Source organism: Malurus melanocephalus, unplaced genomic scaffold (assembly GCF_030028575.1).
Source record: "Malurus melanocephalus ecotype Western Australia unplaced genomic scaffold, MMel_1.1 scaffold_5, whole genome shotgun sequence".
Classification (NCBI taxonomy): domain Eukaryota; kingdom Metazoa; phylum Chordata; class Aves; order Passeriformes; family Maluridae; genus Malurus; species Malurus melanocephalus.
The window spans coordinates 6,681,672-6,704,836 of NW_026623237.1; the positions used below are offsets into that span (position 1 = coordinate 6,681,672).

A 23,165-nucleotide genomic window follows, 5' to 3' on the forward strand; every position below is an offset into this window, starting at 1 on the left:
GTGCTGTAAAGTAGTTCAGCATTATTTCTCTTCTGTGCCAGTTGCCAATCTGATTTATCTAGAAAATAGGTGATGATGGAAAAGAGACAGTAGGGATTTTCTTCTTGTGCAGAAGAAATGTGTTCATTTCTGAATAAATTASTTGAGGGGTCTTAGACTAATAGGCAGTGGTGGGGGTGGGAAAATGGGGAAGCAGGTATGGTTCCAAGCCTTGCAAGAGCCAAAAACCTGCTTGGCATAAAGGCAGGACTGGGAGACCAGCTGTTCCCGCCACCAACGAGTATTTTGTCTCTCAAGAGAAGAGGCTGTTGGATCATGCTGCATTCCTGTAGATGAAAGGTCCATGTCCAGGCATGATGATACATTAGCTTCRCAAATCAATTAATCGGGGCTGCCTTGGCACTGTGAGAGGTTGGCACTTTGTTTTTTCCACCTAAATTCTGACTCGAGCCGGAGTCCAAGCCTTTATCTAATGGTGATGTGGGGTTTCTGCTTCTAAGGGATGATGCCAGTGACATGGATGTTCAGGAGCCCTTCAGGTCTTGGGTCTCTCAAGGAAAACAGATGGCTTCTATCATACACCCAAATTTAATACAGTGACAAATAGGTAACAGTGACTTGAACTGAACATATGACAGTCAATGTAAGCTCAGTCTTTATCAAGACAAAATATTTCCTTTCCTGGGAAAACTGTTAAGAAATGGCCAGGTGTGCCTGTGATTACCTGGCAATTGCATTGTGGCTCATGAGTTCTGATACTGCTTGAGATTTAGAGATACCAGCTTCTGATAGCTGAAACTTTTAATCCATCTGTGTAACAAGTGTTCTATATGGAATTTTTTTGTTATGAACTCATGTTTTGTATTTTTTATATATAATCTTTCCAATTTTCAAATTTAAACTTTTCCCAAYCTGCTTATTTTCACTTTTACCCTCTCATTTACTACAGAATTAATAAATTACCTTAATTTGAGTAAGATACAGGGAATTTGTGTGTCTGCAGTTTTTACCGGTTTAGGACTGCAGGTGTGGTAGGAGGTCTCCATTCAAAAGTGTATTTTAAACTGAAAATGGCCTTTCTTTAGGTAAGGACCTACAATACCACAGAATAATTAAGAAGATTATTAAGATTAAAAGTTTAATTTACAATTAGATGGARAATTGTAACTGTTAATAACCAAAACACATACTGGAAGTTTCTGAACAAACAAATAAAAATAATCCCTGTTATACAAAATTTACATATTCTTTATTCATTATTAGAAGGTAAAAATTGTATTCACTTTTTGTTGTTTTTTTGTTSATAGTGGTGTGGTGGAATATGATGCAGAAGGATTCACAAAGCTTACTCTGTTGCTGATGTGGAAAGATTTTTGCTTCCTTGTTCACAGTGAGTAACACTTTGCCTCAGGCATAAATGTCTATCCTCTTGAAGATACAAGTTCAAAAGGGAAAAGTACAATCATAGGAAACAATTYTAAAGTTTTAGGTATTTTTATCCAGTGTTTAATCTGGTTTTGATGTGACTTAGAAAACACAAAATCTCAAYTGGATTTGGAGAAGGGGAGGAGAAGATGAACACCAATAGTGAAATGTCRGCTTTACAGAGTGTCAGAAGTGTGCTGGGAATGTTTTCTGATAATTTGACTCAGTTCACTGTTGTAACTTGGCGTTTCAGAAGCATCAATGATGAGGACTGTTCTTATACTCAACCCAGAAATACGTAAAATCATCAGTAACTGTCAGGAATTAATGCATTGATAAAAACTCTAAAATGTAGAGAAAGTATATTACATAAAAAATAACAGMATATTGTCATTAGGATCCAAAATTATTCCTAGACTGAAACTTTGTGGGCAGAACTGTCCTAAAAATATCTATARGTTTGCTGTAACTTAAAATATGATTTTAAAAATAAAATTTTTAAATAACAATTGCATTGCTTTCAAGTTTAAATATATGGGAATTACTCTAAGTGGAAATTAGTAAATATGGCTTTGATACTGCCTCTTACATTTTATCTTATGTTAAAGTTACTGTTTTTCTTTGTGGTAAGGTGAAATTCGTAGGTATCAAAAGGTATTTTGATCTGRGGAAATTCAGTCAATTTGGTCTTTAGATTTGATTGTTACATTTCTTATTTATGTTTAAAATTATGACATTGCAATCTGGACAGCTGTAGCATCAGTTAGCATTTGTTAGCATTCTAGCACTGGAGACTTTCATATTACATAATTTTTGATTGTGGAAAACTAATGCTGTCTGAATGACACTGTATAAATTTGTCCCAGAATTCTTAAAGCAGTTGGRATATCCATTCTTCAGAGAAGTCCTTCACTCCCTATTGCATTGGAGATCATAAAAAATGGTCTCATTAATCCCTTTCCTTATATCACCTAAGATTRCCACACATTAATGACCTCAAGAGATCTGGAAATCTCAAACCTGAAATTAATGCACTTCCATCATATTGTTATTATTTGTGTTGTGAGGAAAAAAAGAATTAAAGCTGTATCTTAGGGAAAGTTATCTTCATGAAGTCTTTACTTACATTTCAACTACATTTGAGAACTGGTCATTGGACAATTGTCTTCTTTATGTATGGCCTTCTTGAAGATTTCCTRCCTTTCTTACTCCCCAACATATTTGGGTTAATTTAATCAATGTTAAAATTCCTGTGGATTTGATTTATGCTGTGGGATAATAATACCTTAATACATGTTGAATCACTTAGATTTCAGGGAAGTCAAAATTCAAATTTCTGCTAAATAACAGAGCAGGTTTTAACTGTAATATTCATAGTATTCAATTAAACTGGCATGAAAGCTACAATTATAACTGAATAGTTTATCACTATGTATTAACCCTGTGGCCTTAGAAATCATGCAGTGGCTTAGCTGTGTAAGCCATTGCATCACTCACTTGTTGAACAATTCACTGCAAAAGCATTTCTGTTCCATGCACTGAAGGATATTGCAATGAAAGGAAACCTGAACTTCATTTCCTGAGTGAAGTAATGTAGGCTTTCATCTCTTAACCACTGACATAACTATGTATATTATGGTTGAATATTTAGCAAGCATCTAATAAAATGTCTGGGAGAGATAGCAATAAGTTGAAAACTATTCTACTTTATATATTTACTATAGTATGTAGATAAAAGTATTCAGATGAGAATAAATAGGTCAGTATACAGCAAGCACTGTGGCAAATCACATGAAAGAAGCCATAGTAAATTTTACTGGCATCTAAATTTTGGTTTAAATTCTAGGTTTGAGGTTGTGAGATTTATAAACACTAACATGCATCGTATTTCCTTTAGAAGATGAATTCAGAGTTTTCAAAAATAACTTTGGCATTATTTTGCAACTGTTTGCATTCAGTTTCAAACTTGTTTGGACACTAGGAAGCAAAAAAAACATTAGAAATAGGGTGAAATTGTTCAGAATAGTTTTAYTGAGTTAACTGGGTTAAAGAGGAGAGAAACAGAAAAATAGTTCTGAATTGCTGAAGCCAAATATCCTTAGAACAACTTCATATGCTCAAAAAAAATTATTGGTGCTGTAGTTGCAAATGAGGAGCAGAGTCTACCTTAAAACACCGAAGAGCTACTTAGTTGCAAACTTAATCATTAGACTAATAAAGCTGCTGGAGTTATTATATAAGATCAAAGACTAGKTAAAGGAACTGTTTCTTTAGTGGTTTAGTTTTAAGAATTAATCAAGTGCTTTCAAATATAGCACAGATGAAATAAACATTTAGAGAGATTCGTGCATCCACATKGGAAAGGAAATCATTAATCAAGCTTACTGCTCTTGATACTGATACTGTTTATGACTAAGTCTCAGTATGAAGATTTGTWAGTAAACTTCAACAAACTGCTCACTTTTCAATAGACTTTCACTTCTTGTTTATAAATCAGCTATGATTAATTTTTGGAGACAGATATTTCCTCATATTCTGTATACAGTCTATGTATTGTACCATATATAAATTATAGTATCATTTATGTTGGAAAAGACCTTTAAGATCGAGTCCARGCATTATTGCTATAACCAGATCAATATTAGATAAAAACACAAGTTACATTATCTGTACATAATTATGAATTAAGTAGAGTTATTGGTATAAACCAATAACAGAACTCCAAAGCAATCTGTATTTGGGCTTTTCAAAGATTAATTTTTATCCTGGAAGATTTTTAGGTAATCACACTAAAGAGATTGTCAGAAGTGGGACCAGTTTGCAGTAGCAAATGAAACACTTCTTRTGTTAGTTGTTGTTTAAGATGTCTTGAAAAGGACAAACGTTAAACTGAAAAGGGTTTGTTTTACTGAACAACATCAGAGGATGGAAAATGTTGAAGGCTGCCAGCATTTGTATTTCCAGTTTATGTGTCAAGGTGAAGTTGGTGGAAACATTTGCTGGAACCGACCATGGGTAACTGTAAGGGATTTCAGTTTCTGTGTGAATAATGCCACTGACCCAGGACTTCCAAAGTGCTGGTCATATAAAAGCTCGAGTTTAACTGATGATCTTTTTTGCTGTGGGAATGGCAACTGAAGTAGCCTTTTGTCCATTGTTTTACGTGTCTGTGCAGTTTGGTGGTTGTCTCTGTCAGAGGATAGATCAGAAACAGGCAGCACCTTAGCAAGAARAAAGTTTTGAAACAGAAGAGGGAAGCAAGCAAGGGACCTAGAGCCTTAGTTGGCTTAGAGGAAACTACACCTATGAGTATCAGTTTTTGGATGGACACCGCTTCTGGAAGTTATCAAGGAACCTGTGGAAGTTATCAAGGCCATCTCCTGATGCACTCCTGTTTGGATACTGCTGTCTGCACATGTTTGTCAATCTATTCAAGGAAAGATATGAAAAAAATAACCATGTCTGCCTGAGCCATGTCCTAAAAAAAATAGGCCAAGTGTTAAGTGGAATATTTACATTAGTTTGTTACTATGAGCTTTTATCTAATGAGGTGTTTTGACTTCCTTGAATAGTGCTGTCTTTTTATTCTTCTCATTGTCCATTAAATAAAAACAGGAATTTATGACTCTGAAAACTAAAGAAGGTAAAAGAGAAAATGACCATGTGAATATCAAGCTGGTATCTGGTCCTGTCAGGAAAGTAGGATAGTTCACCAGAAATGCCAAGCATAACAAAATAAATGTTTTAGGARTCTAGAGTAAGAAGTACAATGCTGATCAAAACAGTCTGTAAATATTGTATAAGGCTGTCATTTCATTCTTAAATGAAAAACTGGAGATTTAACAAAGCTCCAGTGATGTAAAAGTGGCTGGAGAAAGTCAAAAGCTATTTGGAACTTAGGCTTGGGAGTAAGCAGAGAATTTTCTTTCTTGTGGCAGACTTCTCTGACTCAGTACTTTTAGTTGTTTCCATATATTTCTTTGGATCTGGTCTTGAGAGTTCCTGAGRGCATGTTCTGCCTACAGCAAAATATACCCTGAGCATGCTGGGTTTCTCCAAAACTTTGTACATTGTTTCAATCACTCAAACAAAGCATTCTCGSTGACATTTCCCTTTGTAGTGAAGTGTTCTTGCTGACTGAAATCAACGAAAAGTGCAGATAAACTACAGTGCTGTGGATCAGGCAGTGTGATAGAAAAGTAGCCTGAGTCACAGGCACACGGTTCTGCACTAAACTAGGCATAGGCATAGACAGGAGAAAATCACAGAACTGAATTGTAGCATTTGGAAAATTAAGGAGTCTTTTGCTGATCATTTTTCTCCATGGCATATTTTTCTCCTTTATTTCTAAGGCATAYTGCCACTAGATTTAATTTGAAATTTTTATTGGAATGTGTTTTTTATTTTTGACACTAAGAGTACTTTAACATTTTGTTCCTTTGATTCCACCTTGGGTGTTTACTTGTACATAAGCCAAATAAGATTTTTTATATATAGGTGGATGCAAGCGAACCTGAAAAGTGGCTTTCTTTTCCTCTTTTTCTGTTTCTCTGTATTCATTTTGTTCTTATGTCACTCAGTACAATCTATTTGCAGCTTCCTATTTGTAATTGCAGAAAAAAGGAGAATGGAYAGCAGGCAGTTCATAAAACTTGGTATGGACAGAAACAAATAGGAAACAACAGTTGTGATACTAATTGGGCTTTAAAATAATCTTATAGATGGCCTGATCTGGGTCGACTGGCAAGGTATTGCAGTCGTTTTGCTGTGGATATTACTTTCTTAATTTCTGAGGAATGCATRTGTTTTCCACACTTTTAAAACTGTAGTATATTGCTGCAGACATTAATTGACRTTCTTCCAGTGGCTACAAGCACTTTAACAAATGGACTGAAAGATTTTGTAACAACTTCTTACAAAATTGCGTTTTCCAGAAAAGTGAACTGTTGATTTTTCTTACTTGATATATATATAGAGAGAGAGTATGACTACAATGTGCCCAAGTATATGACATATAATTAAAATTCTCAGAAAAAGGTATCTGACATGGAAAAAGGATATAATCCTATTTTATCCACTCAGTTTTTGAAAAGAAGTAATTAGGTCACAAAAAGTAGTTGACAGGGGAGGACCTGGGTGCTGGTTGTGGTGCTTATTCTTCTTACTTCATGTCTGTCTTGTGTCTACATGCTTTCTTAACTCACAGATAGTTTTTCTCTAAGGTGAGAACTGCTTTAAGGTGTGAAATACAGCAAATTCAAAATTGCTCATAGTAGTRAGTAGAAAGCAAGTATCTTGTTTTCAGTCCAGAAGGGAGATTATGATCAGGAGTTTCATGGATGAGTCCTGGGTTCAGTACCAAGTAATGCTTTCAGAAAAGAAACATGATTATACAGAACACCACAGGATTATTAGAGCTATGAACTTTCTAGAAATAAGAGCTGCATCAATGTAAGAAACCTTTYCTGAGTCATTCTTCCCTCTTTCCTCTTTCTACGCAATTACAATTACTTTGTCACCAAAATAAATTTTTTCTAAGAATCCATATGTGACCTAGCAATAGCACACAAAGGCAGCTGCTGAATACCTTTTATGAAATAGATAAATATAATTTCTTTTGCAATAATAAGAAATACACCTTGGTTTAGAGATGGAACTGGTCACAAACATGTATAAATGTCTGAATGGGAAAAGGAGGGAGTGCTTAAGCTGCTTTTCTGTCTTCTTTGTCAGCAGTTCCCCTGGCCTATTCAGCAGCAGTCCCATCTTTTCTTTGTCATCCTTTTGCTGTTCCTGTAGAAGTCCATATTCTTGTCCTTAACTGCCCTTGTCCAATTCAACTCCAGGTCCAATTCAACTCCAAGTCAGTTGACTTTCCCAGTCCTGTCTCTGAATGTTCAGGGTATGTCCACATCTCCTGTGATTCCTTTTTATTGTTTTAGTTTTATCAGGAGTTCCTTGCTGATCCATGTAAGCCTCCTGCTGCTGGTGTTTGCCTTTCTTCTCACTAGGATAGACTGTTCTTCAGCTTGGAGGAGGTCATCATGGACCCATCCTGTCACCAGGACCATTATCTCATAAGAGACTTCCATGGGAAGAGCAAGATCCCTGAACAAAGTCTGCTCCCTGAAGCTTAGGGGTGTGATCCTGCTGTTTGTCTTACATCGTCCTTAAATGGAGCATTCCCAAAAGAGTGCCCAAAAATGGCTGGTGATCTAGAAAGCATGTCTTAAAAGAATATGTTCTGCAAAGTAGTTCTTTAGGTCATTAAAAAGCAATAGAAGGATAAGCTTTCAGAACTGTGGAAGGTGGCTTCAAGAGTAAAAGTGATAATCGTGATATTCAGGTGTGGGAAGATGCAATGGGCCTGGACTGCAGTTAAAGATCTCTGGAGTGGCTTAGTTGGCTCCTTGGGTCAGACAGGATCACACTGGGTTGGAATGTGACAGCTGTAACCCTGCATGGAGCAAAGGTTRAAAGAACAGGACAGCAGGTGTGTCAGCAATTTTCCTCTTGACCTGCAGGATAATGTCACACTGTTCACAGGTGAGAATGAAATAAAATAGCTTCCTTTCAAATCCCACGCAGCATTTAAAATAGGAAAAACAACTTATTTGCAAGCCTCATAATCTTAATAAAACGTTGCTGAGAGAAGACAATGTTTTTGCACATCTGCTTTTCAGGTAAAAACATGCTTTAGAAGTCTTCCTGTCCAGTTCGAAAGTAATATAAAACCTTGCAACAATTAGCAGTGTATCTCTGCTTAGAAAGCAGAGGAATATTTTTTGCAGTGATCACCAGCCTATGCCAAGAAAGGGCATGGCTTGCTTTTTGCACCCATAACAACTGCAACTGCATTTAAGTTTCAAGCTTCAAACAATTCAGATGAAGARACGGCTTTTAGCAACATCAATCTCATCAGCACTTAGAGAAGTTACTATAGAAACTGTAACAGCAGAAACAATAAAAGGAAGGAGAAACGGAAGGAGGAGGGAATGAAGATCTTTGAGAATTTGAAGTAAAAATAAAGCAAAATATGAGTAACTAGCTGAGGCTGGTGAAGTAAAAATAAGAAGCCTTTTTCTTAATTAAGAAAAGTATGATTATAGAAATTAGGGAAAGAAAATACCTGTGAGGTCATGATGCCATTTCTATGAGATACTCCAGAGGATATTTTTAGRAGGTACTCCAGTCTTGCTGTAAAAGTCCAATGCATGTGTGATGTAAGTGGGGTGGGCGATGACACTTGAAAGCAAGAAGATGTTAAGATGCTTCAGGTTAAGTCACATCTCTTTAGCATGGTCTTTAACCATATAGGYGGAAACTGCTTGAAGAATATCTTGATTTGATTTGTTGTTTAGTTCCTCTGTAAAACCGAACAAATTATTAGATACTCTGTCTGCAGCACATGACTATAACTTAAGTTATGTAAACTATTTTTATAATTTCTTTTTAATGCTGGTTAGTATGAAAGATGGAGTATACTTAAAAAAGTKACAGGTTGTAATAAAAATGTGGCATATTTTTACAACATATAATATGCCTATGTTCAAAGCAAATCAAAACAATTGTAATCATAAATCTAGTTGCCATTRGTGCTTAGATTGTACTGTAGTTCCCATTAACAGTGGAAGGATAACCACAAGGTGGATACAGCAATGTCATGCAGTCCTCCTAAAATGAAAATGGGTTACATTATATTTAAAAAAAATCCAAACAGACAAAACCAACTAACAAACCAAAACAAAGAGAGCTAATTAAACAAATCTACTCTGTAATGTGTCGGAATAGTTTAATCCRTCACAATTCATTGTTTCCATTTTGCCTACAGCAGTTTGTCTTTTACTGTTTAGTATTTTATGTTCTGTTAATTCATAGCTGATGCAGTTAGAAAAAAAAATAGTTGTTTCTTTTTAAAGAGTATTTACTTGTATTTTCATAGTATTTATTTGGAAGTATTTTGTACATAAGTCATCTTATTMATTTATTATACAAGTGTTGACTTTGCCGATGGGGTGGATATTTCCTGTAGCAAGGGCAGACCTAATTATTTCAAAACCAGCTGTGATTACCAACACACCCAAAATGCCATAAGTGTCTTAGCTAAAATTCCATAAATGGTTTTTCCTTTCAGATTTGAAATTTTGAAATGTGGATTTCAAAATAGCATCTTCCTGCAAAGAACCTGTTTTTCTCTGGAAGGGATGTCAGCCCTAATAACGTTTAACAAATTCAAATTCCTGTGACTGCTCTCTGTTAACCTAAAGTCCCCTGCTAACGCCATTGATATGTTATTTGTCATCCTTGCTCTCTCATTCTTGCAAGAATAAATCATCATACACCAAAGCAGGATAGCTGTGGCATTCAGTAATTCTTTGTGTGTTTTGAGCCAAGTTCCCGCTTTCATTTTTTGCCAGCAGAATGTAGGCTAAAGGCCTTCAGGACGTACGAGTCAGGGAAAGATTCACTAGGCAAAACAGCCTGAAATCCTGCCCTGTGGAGCTTTGTGCTAGASAGTACAGTCCCCAAAATGCTTGTGGCTGAATCTGTTCAGGTTTCTCTGTAGGTACARTAATCAACATGATTCCTGAAAGGCCTTCTGCATTGGAATTTTTATGTAAGAACTTAAGATTTCCCCTTAAGGTCTTTCCTCTTGAAGTTAGGTAAAGATTTTTCACCATTGTACAGGCTGTCTGAAAGAGCTGTCTCATAGGATAAGCCATGTCAGAAAATCAAATAGAAATTTTCTTTCAAAATAAAGCATGAGAGATACATAAGTGATACTATATAATACCGTGTATGTGTTACCACCAAGCTGCACTGTGAATTCACATCTACATGAAAACTGCAGAGCTCTGAGTTCAATGAACTTTTCARTTTGAGGCAGTGCATTCAAATCCACTGTTTTTCCCGGCAGTGTGAGCTCAATTGCAAGTAAGGCAGAGAGAATGTGAAATTCAGTGAACCAAAAAAAGAACAAGCAGAAAGATGATGAATATGTACTAATAAGAGACAGAAATGCAGTTCTGGAGCCTGGAATATGTGTTTCCTGTTTCCATTACTTACTTCATCAGAAGTACTTGAGTGCAGAGGCAATCTCTCGCCAAAGCTGGATGATAAGTAAGGAGTGAGTCAGGGAATTTTGGGAAGAGRACGGATACTATCAGGCTAAGATTCTTCAATGTTCTCTGGAGATTCAGGTTTGGCGTATCCTTCTTGTTTTTCTGGTGAAATAATTCAAACAAAACTGTTCACATGTCCATTGATTCTAAAATACCTTTAGAATGGCAGTCAGCATTGGAAACACTTGTGTTTGCATAAAGTATCATTACTACTAAGTCTCAGAAGARCTGCATCTCACAGGCTGCTTCTCAGTATCAGTAGACAGGTTGACACTTCTTTACTTGTCCCTTCATTCGTGATCTGGAATCCCTAAAGAACCTCTCAACTCATAAATTTGCTGTGAAACCATTTTTTAAATATTTTCTGTAGCTAATGTCATTCTTACGATGGTTAGAAACATAGCATTGAAAAGCTCATGCGTAAATGAACACATTTAATTGGAGCAAGACTTCAGTGTTGTGAAGTAAATAAATGCAGAGAGAGAGGGACTCTCAGATGGAGCAATTCAGAACAATCCAATCTCCTTTGGCCAGCCCTGTGCAGCCTAGGACTATTTAGAAACTGGAAACAGTACTGTGATATCYTCTGTGTGAAGGCTGCTCTGCAAAGCAAATGGAGATTGAATTAAGGCTGTGCAGGCCRTGAAATCCTGTAGAAGTAGAAATCTCAACARTAAAATATCCAGATCAGCCAGTGTTCATGAGTCCAAAACAMATTTCAGGTGCAATAAACTGCTGCAGATTCAAGCACCCCAAAGGTTAGTAAGATAACCAGTTGAGTAGCATCCAAGCCTTAAAATGATTCATTCAGTGAGTAAATGTTGGCTTTTGTGAAAACAAATAYCTAGATTTATCCAGTGCCATACMAAGGGTAAACAAWCCTTTTCCCTAGAACAGGGGAACASTATGTGGAAAGCTCTCTAAATGTTACCATCTAAGTGYTTTGAAATATTTTAATGGTCAGCATCCTTTTCAAGYATGGTTTTGGTTCCCATCTTTTTTCTCCAATGCTTGAAGGTGGAGAGCAGGACACTGTGGTAAACCTCCCCTTTTCTTTTGAGCATTTTACCTTCAGGAAAACTGTAGCAGCATTGGTAGATACTTTTTCTGAGACATTCCTTCCGCATTTCATATCCTGTTGAACAAGTTGTAAAATTAGATGCTAAAGATACTATTTTAAAGTTAATAAGATTGTCAAAACCAACTCTGTAGTCGTTGACATAAGGCTAACAAAATAGGCAACCTGTTCCAGGCCTCAGATTGCTGTTTTTTAAGAAAATGAACAATTCAACCTTACAGATGAATTGCACAGTTTCTTAGTAACCAGTAAACCAAGATTTTGGCTTTAAGATATATCTGTTTTGAATATACGTATGCATTAAATGCTAACTAAGTCAAGAGAAGCAAATTTGTGTATTACTTCTAGATAGTTTCTTGTGTTTCAAAAAGAGAGCAACTTCAACTATTTATAAACTGTAATTAAGTTTCTTTACAACATGACTCATTCTCAACAAGCAAGTCCTTTTTCTTTTGCCGTCTTGTGAACTGTGTGGGAAAATTAGGGTTCAATCAGTGAAGAATTTACTCAATGCTTAATTACCCATAAACAGCYCTCCAAGTTCTGCTCATGTAGAGCTTGCATAAAGACATGATTTTCCCCACACTATGGCTGTCTAAAAATTGACTTTTAAAAAATGATCTGTAAATTKTAATGTAGGAGAAAGAAGTGTTTTACTGGCTTCTTTCTTCAGTCTGCTTCTATGAGTTTCTCTTACATTAACAGTGTGATACTTAGGAGAGCCAAAGTAAGAAATCATCAGGATTAAATTACTTTGAGCATGGAACTAAATTAGAAAGCTTTACTTTCCTGAATGAGCTAATTGTTTAAATTTTCCAGAGGAAATGTTTCTATTTCTGCGAGAGAAGGGGTAAATAGGACTTCCTCTGACATAATTTTCATTTTAAATCTGAGTTTGACAGCAGCATTTTTACCTTCATAACCAAATATTACAGCTTAACTGCATGACTTGTATAAGCTTGCTAGTTGAAGTGACTCACTTACGCAGATGAAGTTATTTTTAGGGAGATAATTTGCACTGTTTAGAACAGAGGAAAAAAGGGAGAGAGAGTCCTACTAAGAGCTGTATCTCTCATTATAGTTTACAGAGCTCGTGAACCCAGCATCCAAGCAAAAGATGACTAAGCAAGGGGTCTATTGGTACTTTCAGGAATTTACAGACATGAGTCATCTGCTTATTTTCTGCAGACTTATCACCAGGGTACTTTGTGAGTCAGCTGTTATTTGGAAATAGTACTTGTATTCAACATGAATACGTTTTTTGTAGTTCTTAGGTAACTAGCATGCCAAACCAAGACTGCTTTTACAGTTTGCCTAGTTCAGGTGTTAATTTACAACACTCATGTATTGTTCTTAACTGTGATCAGTTTATTTTTCATGGCTAAGTGTGAATGTTGTCTTGCTTGTAATCACAGCAATACCTTTGTCACCTCAGGTATTGCATTAAAGCAGATCTGATTTTGTATTGATGTACAGATTGAGATTCAGACTACCTGCACATGACCAGATAAAAAGAAAAGTTTTCTGTAGCAAGCCATGTGTGACGATGARCAGAATTTGGCCTTTCATGTCCAACACACCTTGCCAGCATTAATTACCAATGGTATTTGCTTCTTTTTTTCATCCTCTGCGCTAACAGTGTCAATGGACRGGCATCCACTGGGACGGAAGCAAGTTCTTGCCTTCCTTTCCTATAGCTGAAATAATAGCTGGCTACCTTGAGATAAGTATAACACTTTAAACTCAAGGCTATTTCCTGTTTACTGGTCTTTTAGGTGTGGTTGTGTTCCAGAATTAGGGACAGGTTTTTTTGTTTGGTCTGGACTCATCCACACCTTGTACTAAGGGAACACTTGGGTTAGAAAACTGGAAGTTTGGCAATTTTAGGTGAAGGGTAGTGTTATAAATCAAAGGCATGTTAAWTTTTTCAAAACTCTATTTGCAGTTCAGGGTAATACTGCTGTTGTCCAGATGTGCATTGCACAATTTTGAATCTACTTTGATTATCTGATTTATGTGATCAGATTATAATGTAAGTAATTCCTGAAAATTCCTGTAGAGGTTTTGGTTAATAGAATATATTTTGGTAGCATCTCCTCATAACAAATGCAGGTGTCATTGTAGTGAGAGCACTGCCTTGATTATCTATTTTAAACAGCATTCCTATTGCTAGATACTTTGTCTTAAGAGCCAACCTTTAGTTTTAGGTAACAGGGAAAAAATTGTTGCCACCTGCCTGCGTTGTGTAAATGGGAGTTTTGAAGGGAAAGTTAATGGAAGTTAGAAATTCTCTACTAAAAAGTTAAGTACAAGGACTAAAGTATTACTTGAATGCTTTGCTAAAGTTTGTTATTCCTCTCACACAGTTATGAAAGACAAAAGTATACAGACTTGGTTTCTGTTAAGGAGTTGGTGCTTAAGAAGGAAAAAGATGCACTAGAGAAACAGTTTAAGCACTCAGAGCTGAAGTAGTATATTTATAACACTAAAATAGAGTATCAGTCTCCTTGTTTCTTTACTCTTTTCCATGGTGGAATCCTTCAGAGACCAATGCACACACACCATTTGTGAGGGGAGGAGAMAGCTTCCTTGCTGATAAATCACCACATTACACCAATGTTTTTCAGGGTTGTTATTTAGTAATCACATTATAAAGAGGAATTCGACAGAGCAATCTTTGAATCTAACCTTTGTTAAAGCAGTAATCTGCCCTCAAATTAGCAGAACTCTGCCCATGTCATTAGTGCTTAAATATCTGCTGGAAGCTGCTGTGTGGGTTGAGTCACTTGGACTCTGGGAGTTGTCACGTGTGGCTCAGACACTGGGTCATGAACTGAGCAAGCMCTGTCCTCCACGGGAGGATTTGTTGTATTTTGGGACTATGGCTGCAATAGCACATTTGATTTAGCATACTTCATGGCCACAAACGCCTTGGAGGGTATTTTAGGGAAAAGGGAGATACGGTGTAGCTGATGCATATCTGAGTATTTAGATGTGATAGATAAAATGAAGGAGCTAGCAGGATGATAGCRTGGAATTTGGCAACTAAAACCTGTCTTACGCTGTTAAGTCTGTGAGGAGAGATTTCATAGGAAGTACTGGAATTTTTGGAAGTATTTAAAGTACAATTCCATTGCAGTGTTCTTTCACTGTGCAGAATTTCAAAAATGTGATTTGGAGGATAGCAAAAAGTATAGTTATAGATGCTTTATAAATGAAACCTACACCTTTAAAAGTAGTGCACATTCCTGTGTTAATTTGGATTTTAGATTAGACATTTAATACAAGTAATTAAAATCTCTTATCATAACTCAATTTAACTAAAGCCTTCTGAAATAAAAAATAGACCTAGAAAATATAAACTATAATTCTAACAATGAAAAAGTAAAGTTAAAAACCAATTCTGACCATGAAAGCATACACAGTTTCTAACTGTTGTAGACTATTGTTCCACCAGACCTAGCTGATCATGAGACAGTGATAAGCAAAGGGAACTAAGAGGTTCTGATTTTTATTTTTAGTGAGATATTTTGGTATTAATGACTTTGCAGTGTGTTTTTGGTTTTGTGGGTGTTTTCTTGTCTAGCAGATGACAGCAAGTTGAAATCTTTTCCAGCTCATGTGATTGAATCTTTCTATATTCTATATCAAATCATTTGACCACTTCAGGACACAGAGAGATGTCAAATGAGAATGATAATACTTTTGATGGGGACAATGAAATGTATTGGTTAAAGCCGAAATAAGATAAATTTGTTTTTTGAACGGAAAGCATAAGAGAATGTACTYTCTGAATTTTTGAAAGGGGAGATTTCACTATAAAAGGTGTTTTTTTTTTTTAATAACAAAATAATCCTGGTGCAAATTTTATTATTAATGTAGCAATACACTAGCTAAACTTTTCAAAAATTGTGTACTTTACAGAAGTGTTTTGGTAAAGTGTCCCATACAGCAAYGGGTTGAAATCATTACTTATAAGAAATGCAGAAGGATGTTATAGAACTAACCACCAGTTTCTCCTTTTCTGTCACCTTTAAACCTTTATAAGAGACCTTTATAATAGAATGGTCTGATACATTCCCAATAAGAAAAAATAAAAAAATACACTGGTGTATTTTTATTACTTTCTTTTCTTTTTGAATTACAGTTGACCTCCCCCTGTACTTTCCTCGAGACCAACCAACCCTCACGTTTCAGTCCGTCTACCACTTCACCAACAGTGGCCAGCTGTACTCCCAGGCCCAGAAGAATTACCCGTACAGCCCCCGATGGGATGGCAATGAAATGGCCAAGAGAGCAAAGTAAGTCAGATTGCTSTTTCCTACTAAATATTCCATTTGTTACATGGTCTTTGTGGGTAGAAATTTCATGGATATAGCCATACATTTCCAGTGTTCCAAAAGCTGAACCTGTTCTTGTTCTCATACAGTCCTGCTGTTCCTGTAGATGAGTGTAGACAGATATTTTACTAATCATGCTTATTACAGTAGTGCCAGAGGACTGAACAATGGAAGGCTCTTTCTGCTAGGCTTTGTATTGGCACAGAGTGGGGACAGTCTCTGCTCCRGAGAACTTCAGTCTGAGTAGATGAAATAGCCCCCAGCAGGAGTAACCTGCATGGTAGCAGTCAGTCAAGGTAACTCCCTGAGGTTGTGTGGATTCCTGAAGGGWAGCATGTGAGATGGAGAGAGCAAGGAAGAAAAACCTGAAAGATAGGGAATTAGGCTGTAATAAAAAGACATGGAAGAAAGGAGGAGGTAGAGCAAACCATTCCAGCACAGGAGGCAGTCTATCAGATCTTGAGAAAGTTATCTGAAAATCTGAGTATCTCTTGCTTTATTGCTTTTCTTGTTGGAAACAAAGAATTTCTGTCTCCTTCCTTCGCAATTTTTCTGCAAGCCCTTGGTTTTGGGCTGAGTATCCCTTTAGTTAATGATGACAGGTCAGCCTCACTGAGAGATTCTGTTGCCATAGGCAGTGGTGCCCCCAAAGCTAGATATTGTCCCTGTCTTCTCATGAGGCAGAACAGATTTTACCTGAACAGGGCAATACGGGSAGCAGCCTTGCTGCAGTGTTTTGATTTTGCAAAGTGTAAAAATGTCAGAACAGTGAGAGATTTAAGCAGTCTGATTATCAGTTGTTCAGCATATAAAAGCATCAAACTGCATAAATCACAAGGCATATTGGGATGAACGTTTTGAATGACAGTCAGGAGATTAAATTAAATCAGCAAATATGCATAAAGAAGAGTCGAAATAAAAATAGTTCAGGCTGAGTAAATCAAATGAGTGGCATGGTCAGAGACTGTAATTTAGAAATGATGGAAGCAAACAACAATTGACTGATGCATTTGTAGATTTTTATAATAATTCAAATTATATGGACAACATCAAGAAACATTTTATTATGGATTTTGATGCATTGTAACAAAAAATGTTTTGCTTCTATTTAGTTTTGTCACCATACTGTTTATAGGAGCAGCATTTCTTGATCAAATATGGTTTTATGTATGTGTGTGTGTGTACTTTCTTCTTTTCTCTAACAGAATATTATGAGCATTTTGTTTATTAAAAAAAGAAAAGGAGAAACAATAACTGGACTCATTAGTGTGGCTTTTTTTATTACTGTACTACAAAATGCATTTCTTTTGTAGCTGAAAACTTACAAGTACCTATGTGCTTTCCGCTAAGTGCATTCACTTTTGTGTGGGTGTTTACAAATGGACTTCTCTGCCCTGCACTTGAAATTTAGAAGTATTACAACAGTTCTCTTAAAAAGCACTAAATGTGTACACTTACTATCACATGTACGTTTGGTGAGGTTATTCACTCTTACGTTTGAGCCTCTGCATTTAAGTTTACACTGGATACGTAATATGAGAAGGATGATGAGAAGCGGGGGAAGACAGTGTGCTGAGATGTCTGAAATAGCAATCATTGAGCTGCAAAGAGACAGAGGAGCTGCTCCAGTTAAAAGCGCTTTGCTTGCAGGAACAGCTAGTGATTCCTGAGTACATGCCATAAATAAATCTGTATCAAGAAAAGTATGATGTTATGATACGTGTGAGTGTATTTTAAGAAAGATTTTTAACACAATTGRGCATCTTATGCAAACAGTGTTTAAAATATTTGCTAGGGCTTCTTAGAATAGGTTAGTATGTTTCAACACAACCAAAAAAACTTCTTATTCTAYTTCATTTTTACCACAGATATGTTATGGACCAAATATGTATTTCCTGTTGATATATTGGAAAGCATTCTAATTAAATACATTAGTTCAAACGCCACGTTTAGGAAAACTTCCCAAATGGAAACAGAAAAAAAGGATACATGATTTACCCTGTAGAAACAATGTCATTCTGCTCAGCTGAAGTAAATTTAGCCCTGGTTAAATCAGACACAACTTGTTTGTGTTTCTAAATACTGTCAATTAGGTTTTGCTTATATACAGTCTTTTTCCCTCTTAGCAAAATGGTCTCCCAAGTTCYTAGCATTCTTTGAGACAAAACATCACTGTTTATCTTCCTGGCTGTTGCTCTAGGGCCACAGGATCTCCCACTTGGTGTTCCAGTATCTGACCAAATTCTCCAACCTTCTTCTCAGACTTTGAGAATCAGTGTACACTGTCTTCCTCACTGGAGCTAAAGACACCATCAGGACAGCTTTTGCTTGCTCTTGCACCAACCGTAGAAGCATCATCAAGTTTGAAATGGCATCAGTCACAGATTTCTTCATCCTTAGTTTTGGCAGGCCATGCCTCTTTTCTGCATCTCAACACAGCCTGCTTACTCATGGACAGAGTTGTCCTAAGTTCATTTCAAAGGGACTTTGATTCTGTGCCCAGCCTTATCCCAAGGTTGTTTTGGTGTGGGTTATTGGTTTTTTTTTTCCAAAGAGATGAGTCCATCCAGTTTCYTCAATGAAGGGACTAAACTTGAAAGTCTTGGTATCCTCACTTATCTCCATAGCCCCCAGCAGAATCAGGCATCTCTTTTGAAGTTAGGAATTACCCTTTGCTGCAGCCTTGAGACAATCAGTAGTAACTATAGGTAGGAGCAAAATTAGTCCCCTAAAATGCATACATATAAAAGTAGATTGTAGGCATTCACACCTAGAGACATAACACCTAAATCTAAAAGGCAAATTCTCAAATCAGAGTATCAGTTTAGCTGGATCTTTTTTATTCAGAGACAAGAACTGCTCATGGTCTTGCTGAAGTGATTGGGCCAATTTATGTCTGTCTGATACGAAGTCCATGAAGTCAAGCTCTCATTTTCTGTGTCCTCTTAGGCAGATTTTAAAATCACTGGACTCCTTTGCAGTGCACTGACTTAGATTCCTCACTGAGAGATAGCATCTGGTAACTGAAGCTTGCTATTGTCTTAGCCCAGGGATTGCCCACTGGCTTTATTTAATTCTGAAGGATGAATCAAGTCCTGATTTAATAATGTGATTCCAGTTRCCTCCAGATTGCTTGTTTCTCAACTAACACAAAATTTTAACCTGTTCCTCCAGCTAGAAACAGGGAAACCAAAAACATTAAAATTTCCTTACAAGCTGCTGAGATGCCATTTCCTCTCAGTTGGTATCTCAGGCTTTGCCTCTTTTAGGTCATTTATTTATATGTCTGTGGCCTCCTGCGTAAGCAGCTTCTCCAAAAGATTTGGTCCTAAAATACAATGGCAAGCCTAAGAAAATACAGTAAATTATGGAAAGTTAGCAGCCTTGTTTGTGGTGTACGTGTGAAATAAAACATCTCTGTGCAGTTTCCATGGGAAAGCTTTCTTGTCTCTTTGCTTAAAAAGGCATTCAAGTGTACATAAATGGAGTCTTTAAAGAACATGCAGACTGGAAGCCTGGGATTTTATGAAGGAATACTGTAAATAAAGCTTGTTTGTTTATACAAATGAAATTCAGTTCTTAGATGCACTCTGGCCCAATTTCTGTCCAACCCAGTGCTGCTCTGTAGACTTAGGTTATACTTCAGGGGAGAGCAAGTTAAAAGTCGGTTTACTCTTTTATCCTACATAAATCCACCTACTCATTATCAAAAATAGCAGGAGCATGGAAAACTGGTATCACAATAAGAAGCTGTTCCAAGAGTTCATATTCCCTTTTTTCTTTCCTAGTTGGCCAATAAAACAGGTTTCTGAATAACAATGTTGTCCATGGCCATTTTTCAACGTTTGCTAAATGTGCTGTAAATTTTATATATCCCTTAGGGCATTCAGAGGGTGAAAGCTTAAAAGGGCTCAAGTGCTCTCAGCTGTATATTGGCTGTTGCTCTGCCATGAGGTCAAGTGCATCTTCAGATTATACGCAGGCACGTCTTGTGCAAGCCGTGTGTGTATCCCCAGCATGGCTGCAGCTCCAGTGTGTGCTCAGCGTGCCACGCTTAGGAAGTGTCAGGCTGCTGAAGTGGGCCATAGCATTTTCAGCCTCAGCAATACTGTTCCTTGAGTATCATCTAATCAGATGATCTGTATCGTGTATCATCGAACTCCCCACTACAAGAAAGACCTTGAGGTGCTGGAGCATGTCCAGAGAAGGGCAGTGGAGCTGGTGAAAAGTCTGGAGCACAAGTGCTATGAGGAGCAGCTGAGGGAGCTGGGGGTGCTTAGTCTGGAGAAAAGGAGGCTCGGGGGTGACTCATATTCCACTGAAGGGTGGACATTGGCCTCTTCTCACAGATAACAAGTGATAGGACAAGAGGATATGGCCTCAAGTTGCTCCAGGGGAGGTTTAGACTGTATATTAAGAAAAGTTTCTTCACCAAAAGGTTGTCAAGCCAGGCTGCCCAGGGAAGAAATGAAATCCACCCTTGATGGTATTTCATAGGTGTGTGGATTTGGCACTTTAGGGACATGGTTTAGTAGTGGGCTTGGCAGTGATGCGTTAGTGGTTGGACTCGATGAACTTAAARGTGTTTTCCAACCTGAACAGTTCTGTGATTCTGGAACTACATTTATGTACAAAAAATGCATTTCTTAGTCTAATAAAGTGATATTCAAAAAGAAAAAAGGACAGTTGTGTTGCTGTTTAGACATATAAGCTGTAGTCTGTCAAAGACTTGCTGTTGTATTCAGAAAACTTTGAGTGCCCTAATTTTTTTAGTTTTGACTTTACCAGTTTCAACTCATCCATGTTTTTATTATTATTCAGATTTCTTTCACATTTTAGGCAGAATATCACTGTATTCCAAATTCTTTAAAAATAACAAGTTTCACAATTTTCATGMAACTTTTGATTTCCAGCTATGCTGCCATGAATCTCACTATTTACATGTAAATATTGCACCCTTTTTTTAATCTTCTTTCCTTGATAGGTGTAATTAAAGTAATAAATATTTTTTATTCTTTGGGTTGTATTTAAGTTTTTTTTCTTTGCTTATTTGTAGAAGTATCAAATTGTGTTAACCTGTATTATGTGTTTTTCATGCACATTAATCATCTTTAAAGAGCAGTTTTCCGAAAACTAACTTATTCGCTTTACATATACTCACCTCACAAAGCTTTTTTTATTACTGTCTTTGTCTCTGTTGTGTGTTACCTTAAACTTAAAATGGAATTTAGAAAAATGAGAGCAAGGAACAGAAGCATAAAACCCGGGGACATAATTTTTCCCTAGGTGTGTGTGCATCTGTTTGAACATTTGCAAGACTCGGAGGATACTTTTTGGAGAAGAGCAGCGGCATAAGTACAACTCAAGGCTGACGTACTGAGCTGGGYCATTCATTTAGCTCTGGCTTTCAATAACTGTACATCAGAAACTGAATATAAGTGATTTCCTTGCCTGAAATCGAGTAAAACTGACATTTTGTTGCCGCTGGTGGGCCTCTCTTCAGAACCGAAAAGGGCCAATACACTGTGACAGCCATAACAAAAAGAGATGTGGCGACCCAGATGTGTGAAGCTTACAAAGAAGTTAATTTGATTTTATAGACCATTAAATCAAAACTCTGATTTTCTCTGGGAGTGTCAGCTGATCAGAATTATATGGGAACAGTAGAAAGGAAAATGGAAAAAACTACATTTTGTTCATACTTCGTGTTGTGCTTGTCCTTGTGGCATGTTCTGCAGCTGATTTGCCAGCAAAACTTAATAGTGGAATTATTTTGATTTTAAGATATAATAGGTAAAGCAGGTAGAACTTTTAATTAGGATTTTCCCGGGACATTACCTTGTTTTTGCATAGCTCCTTTGCATACACTACAGAATACAGTACATACACAYGATAGTTGCATTTTTTGAGTCATATTTTTCATGTAGTTTTCTTTAAATGTCTCCCTGGATAATTAAGTCTGACTCTTAAGTTATGGTATGTTAGTTTCTGACAGGTGCCTGCCAGGGATCTTCAGTGCTGTCATGCATTATGTGGATTTCAGCCAAGACAGAAGGGCCTGGGTATTTGTTTCTGGTCACTTCTCATTAAAGCTTTGACTGTAGGAAAGAAAAACAACTATTTAAAGACAAGGAGTATAGGTGCTATAGGAAGTGCATAGAAATAAAATCTGTTAGGCAATTAGTTTTTCTGTGATTTTGTATAGATACTATATATATGTGTGAACTGTACATATGTGGGTTTTGATATATAGTAAATATTCTTTCAATGCACGTATATTGACAAGAGAAATGTTTCTCAAAAAAAAAGATTGGAGACGGCATGGTAGAAGTGGAATATAATAACACTTTGCTGCAAGACAACTGCTTTGTAGGAATGAAAGGTTAGAATTTAATGTAGGCGGTTCTTGGATAACTGGGATTAAGTGGTGTTCTAGAAATACTGTGAAACACAGTCAGTGTCTGATTTGGCTTTATTAGAGAACTCTATTTTACATTTATGAAAGCTGCTAGTTCTATATTAGAGCATGAAATCACAGTTAAGAACTTACGCAAAGAAAAACTCCCTGTCTTGAAGGAACAGGGTAGAGAAAAATCCATGGGTTTGGAAGGAGCTGAGATTTAATGGCCCAGATAAATACTGTTGCTTGATCAGTTACAAAATAAACAGCTAAATAAAAATAGTAGGTGAGCTCCATAGTCTTTTGAGTAATACTGTAATTGCTCCCTGAAGCTGGGTAAAACTCTGCATATGTAGCCCACTAGCATGTCTGTATCGATAGGTAGTAACCAATGCCTGTAGAAAGGCATAACAGAGCATGTAGTCATATTTTCATTATATGTCCTACCATCCGCAACAATTTCTTTATCTAGTACTGGTATATTTCTGTTTGGTAACCCTACCTAGCTTTCCTTCTATTTGCTTGCTTTTTGAACCAACATCAAAACATCATAAAATTCTGTGGCAAGGGATCACGCAGGTGTAGTGTGAATAACAAACTCTGTTGGCTTTTTGCATTTCTGGCTTCTCCTAACTTGAGTTGTTGTCTTCTACCTCYTGTATGAAGAGAGGCAGTAAATAGTCTGCTGATCCTCTCCATCACTTTTGTTTTATGAACCTCTTAATGTCTCTTTTGTYACCTTTTCTCTTGCTCTGCTCACTCCTTCCTTCTCCAGAACCTCTCCATGTTTCTGATTGCCC

General features: G+C 36.8%; 1 protein-coding gene across 1 annotated transcript in view; it reads left to right on the forward strand.

The window, feature by feature from the left end:
• BABAM2 (BRISC and BRCA1 A complex member 2) overlaps positions 1-23,165 on the forward strand; it is a 163,030-nt gene that overhangs the window by 124,597 nt on the left and 15,268 nt on the right. Inside the window, exons 10-11 of the mRNA XM_057371164.1 lie at positions 1,308-1,390; positions 15,773-15,926. Coding sequence (XP_057227147.1) covers positions 1,308-1,390; positions 15,773-15,926 — 237 coding nt within the window. The remainder of the gene's footprint in view (positions 1-1,307; positions 1,391-15,772; positions 15,927-23,165) is intronic.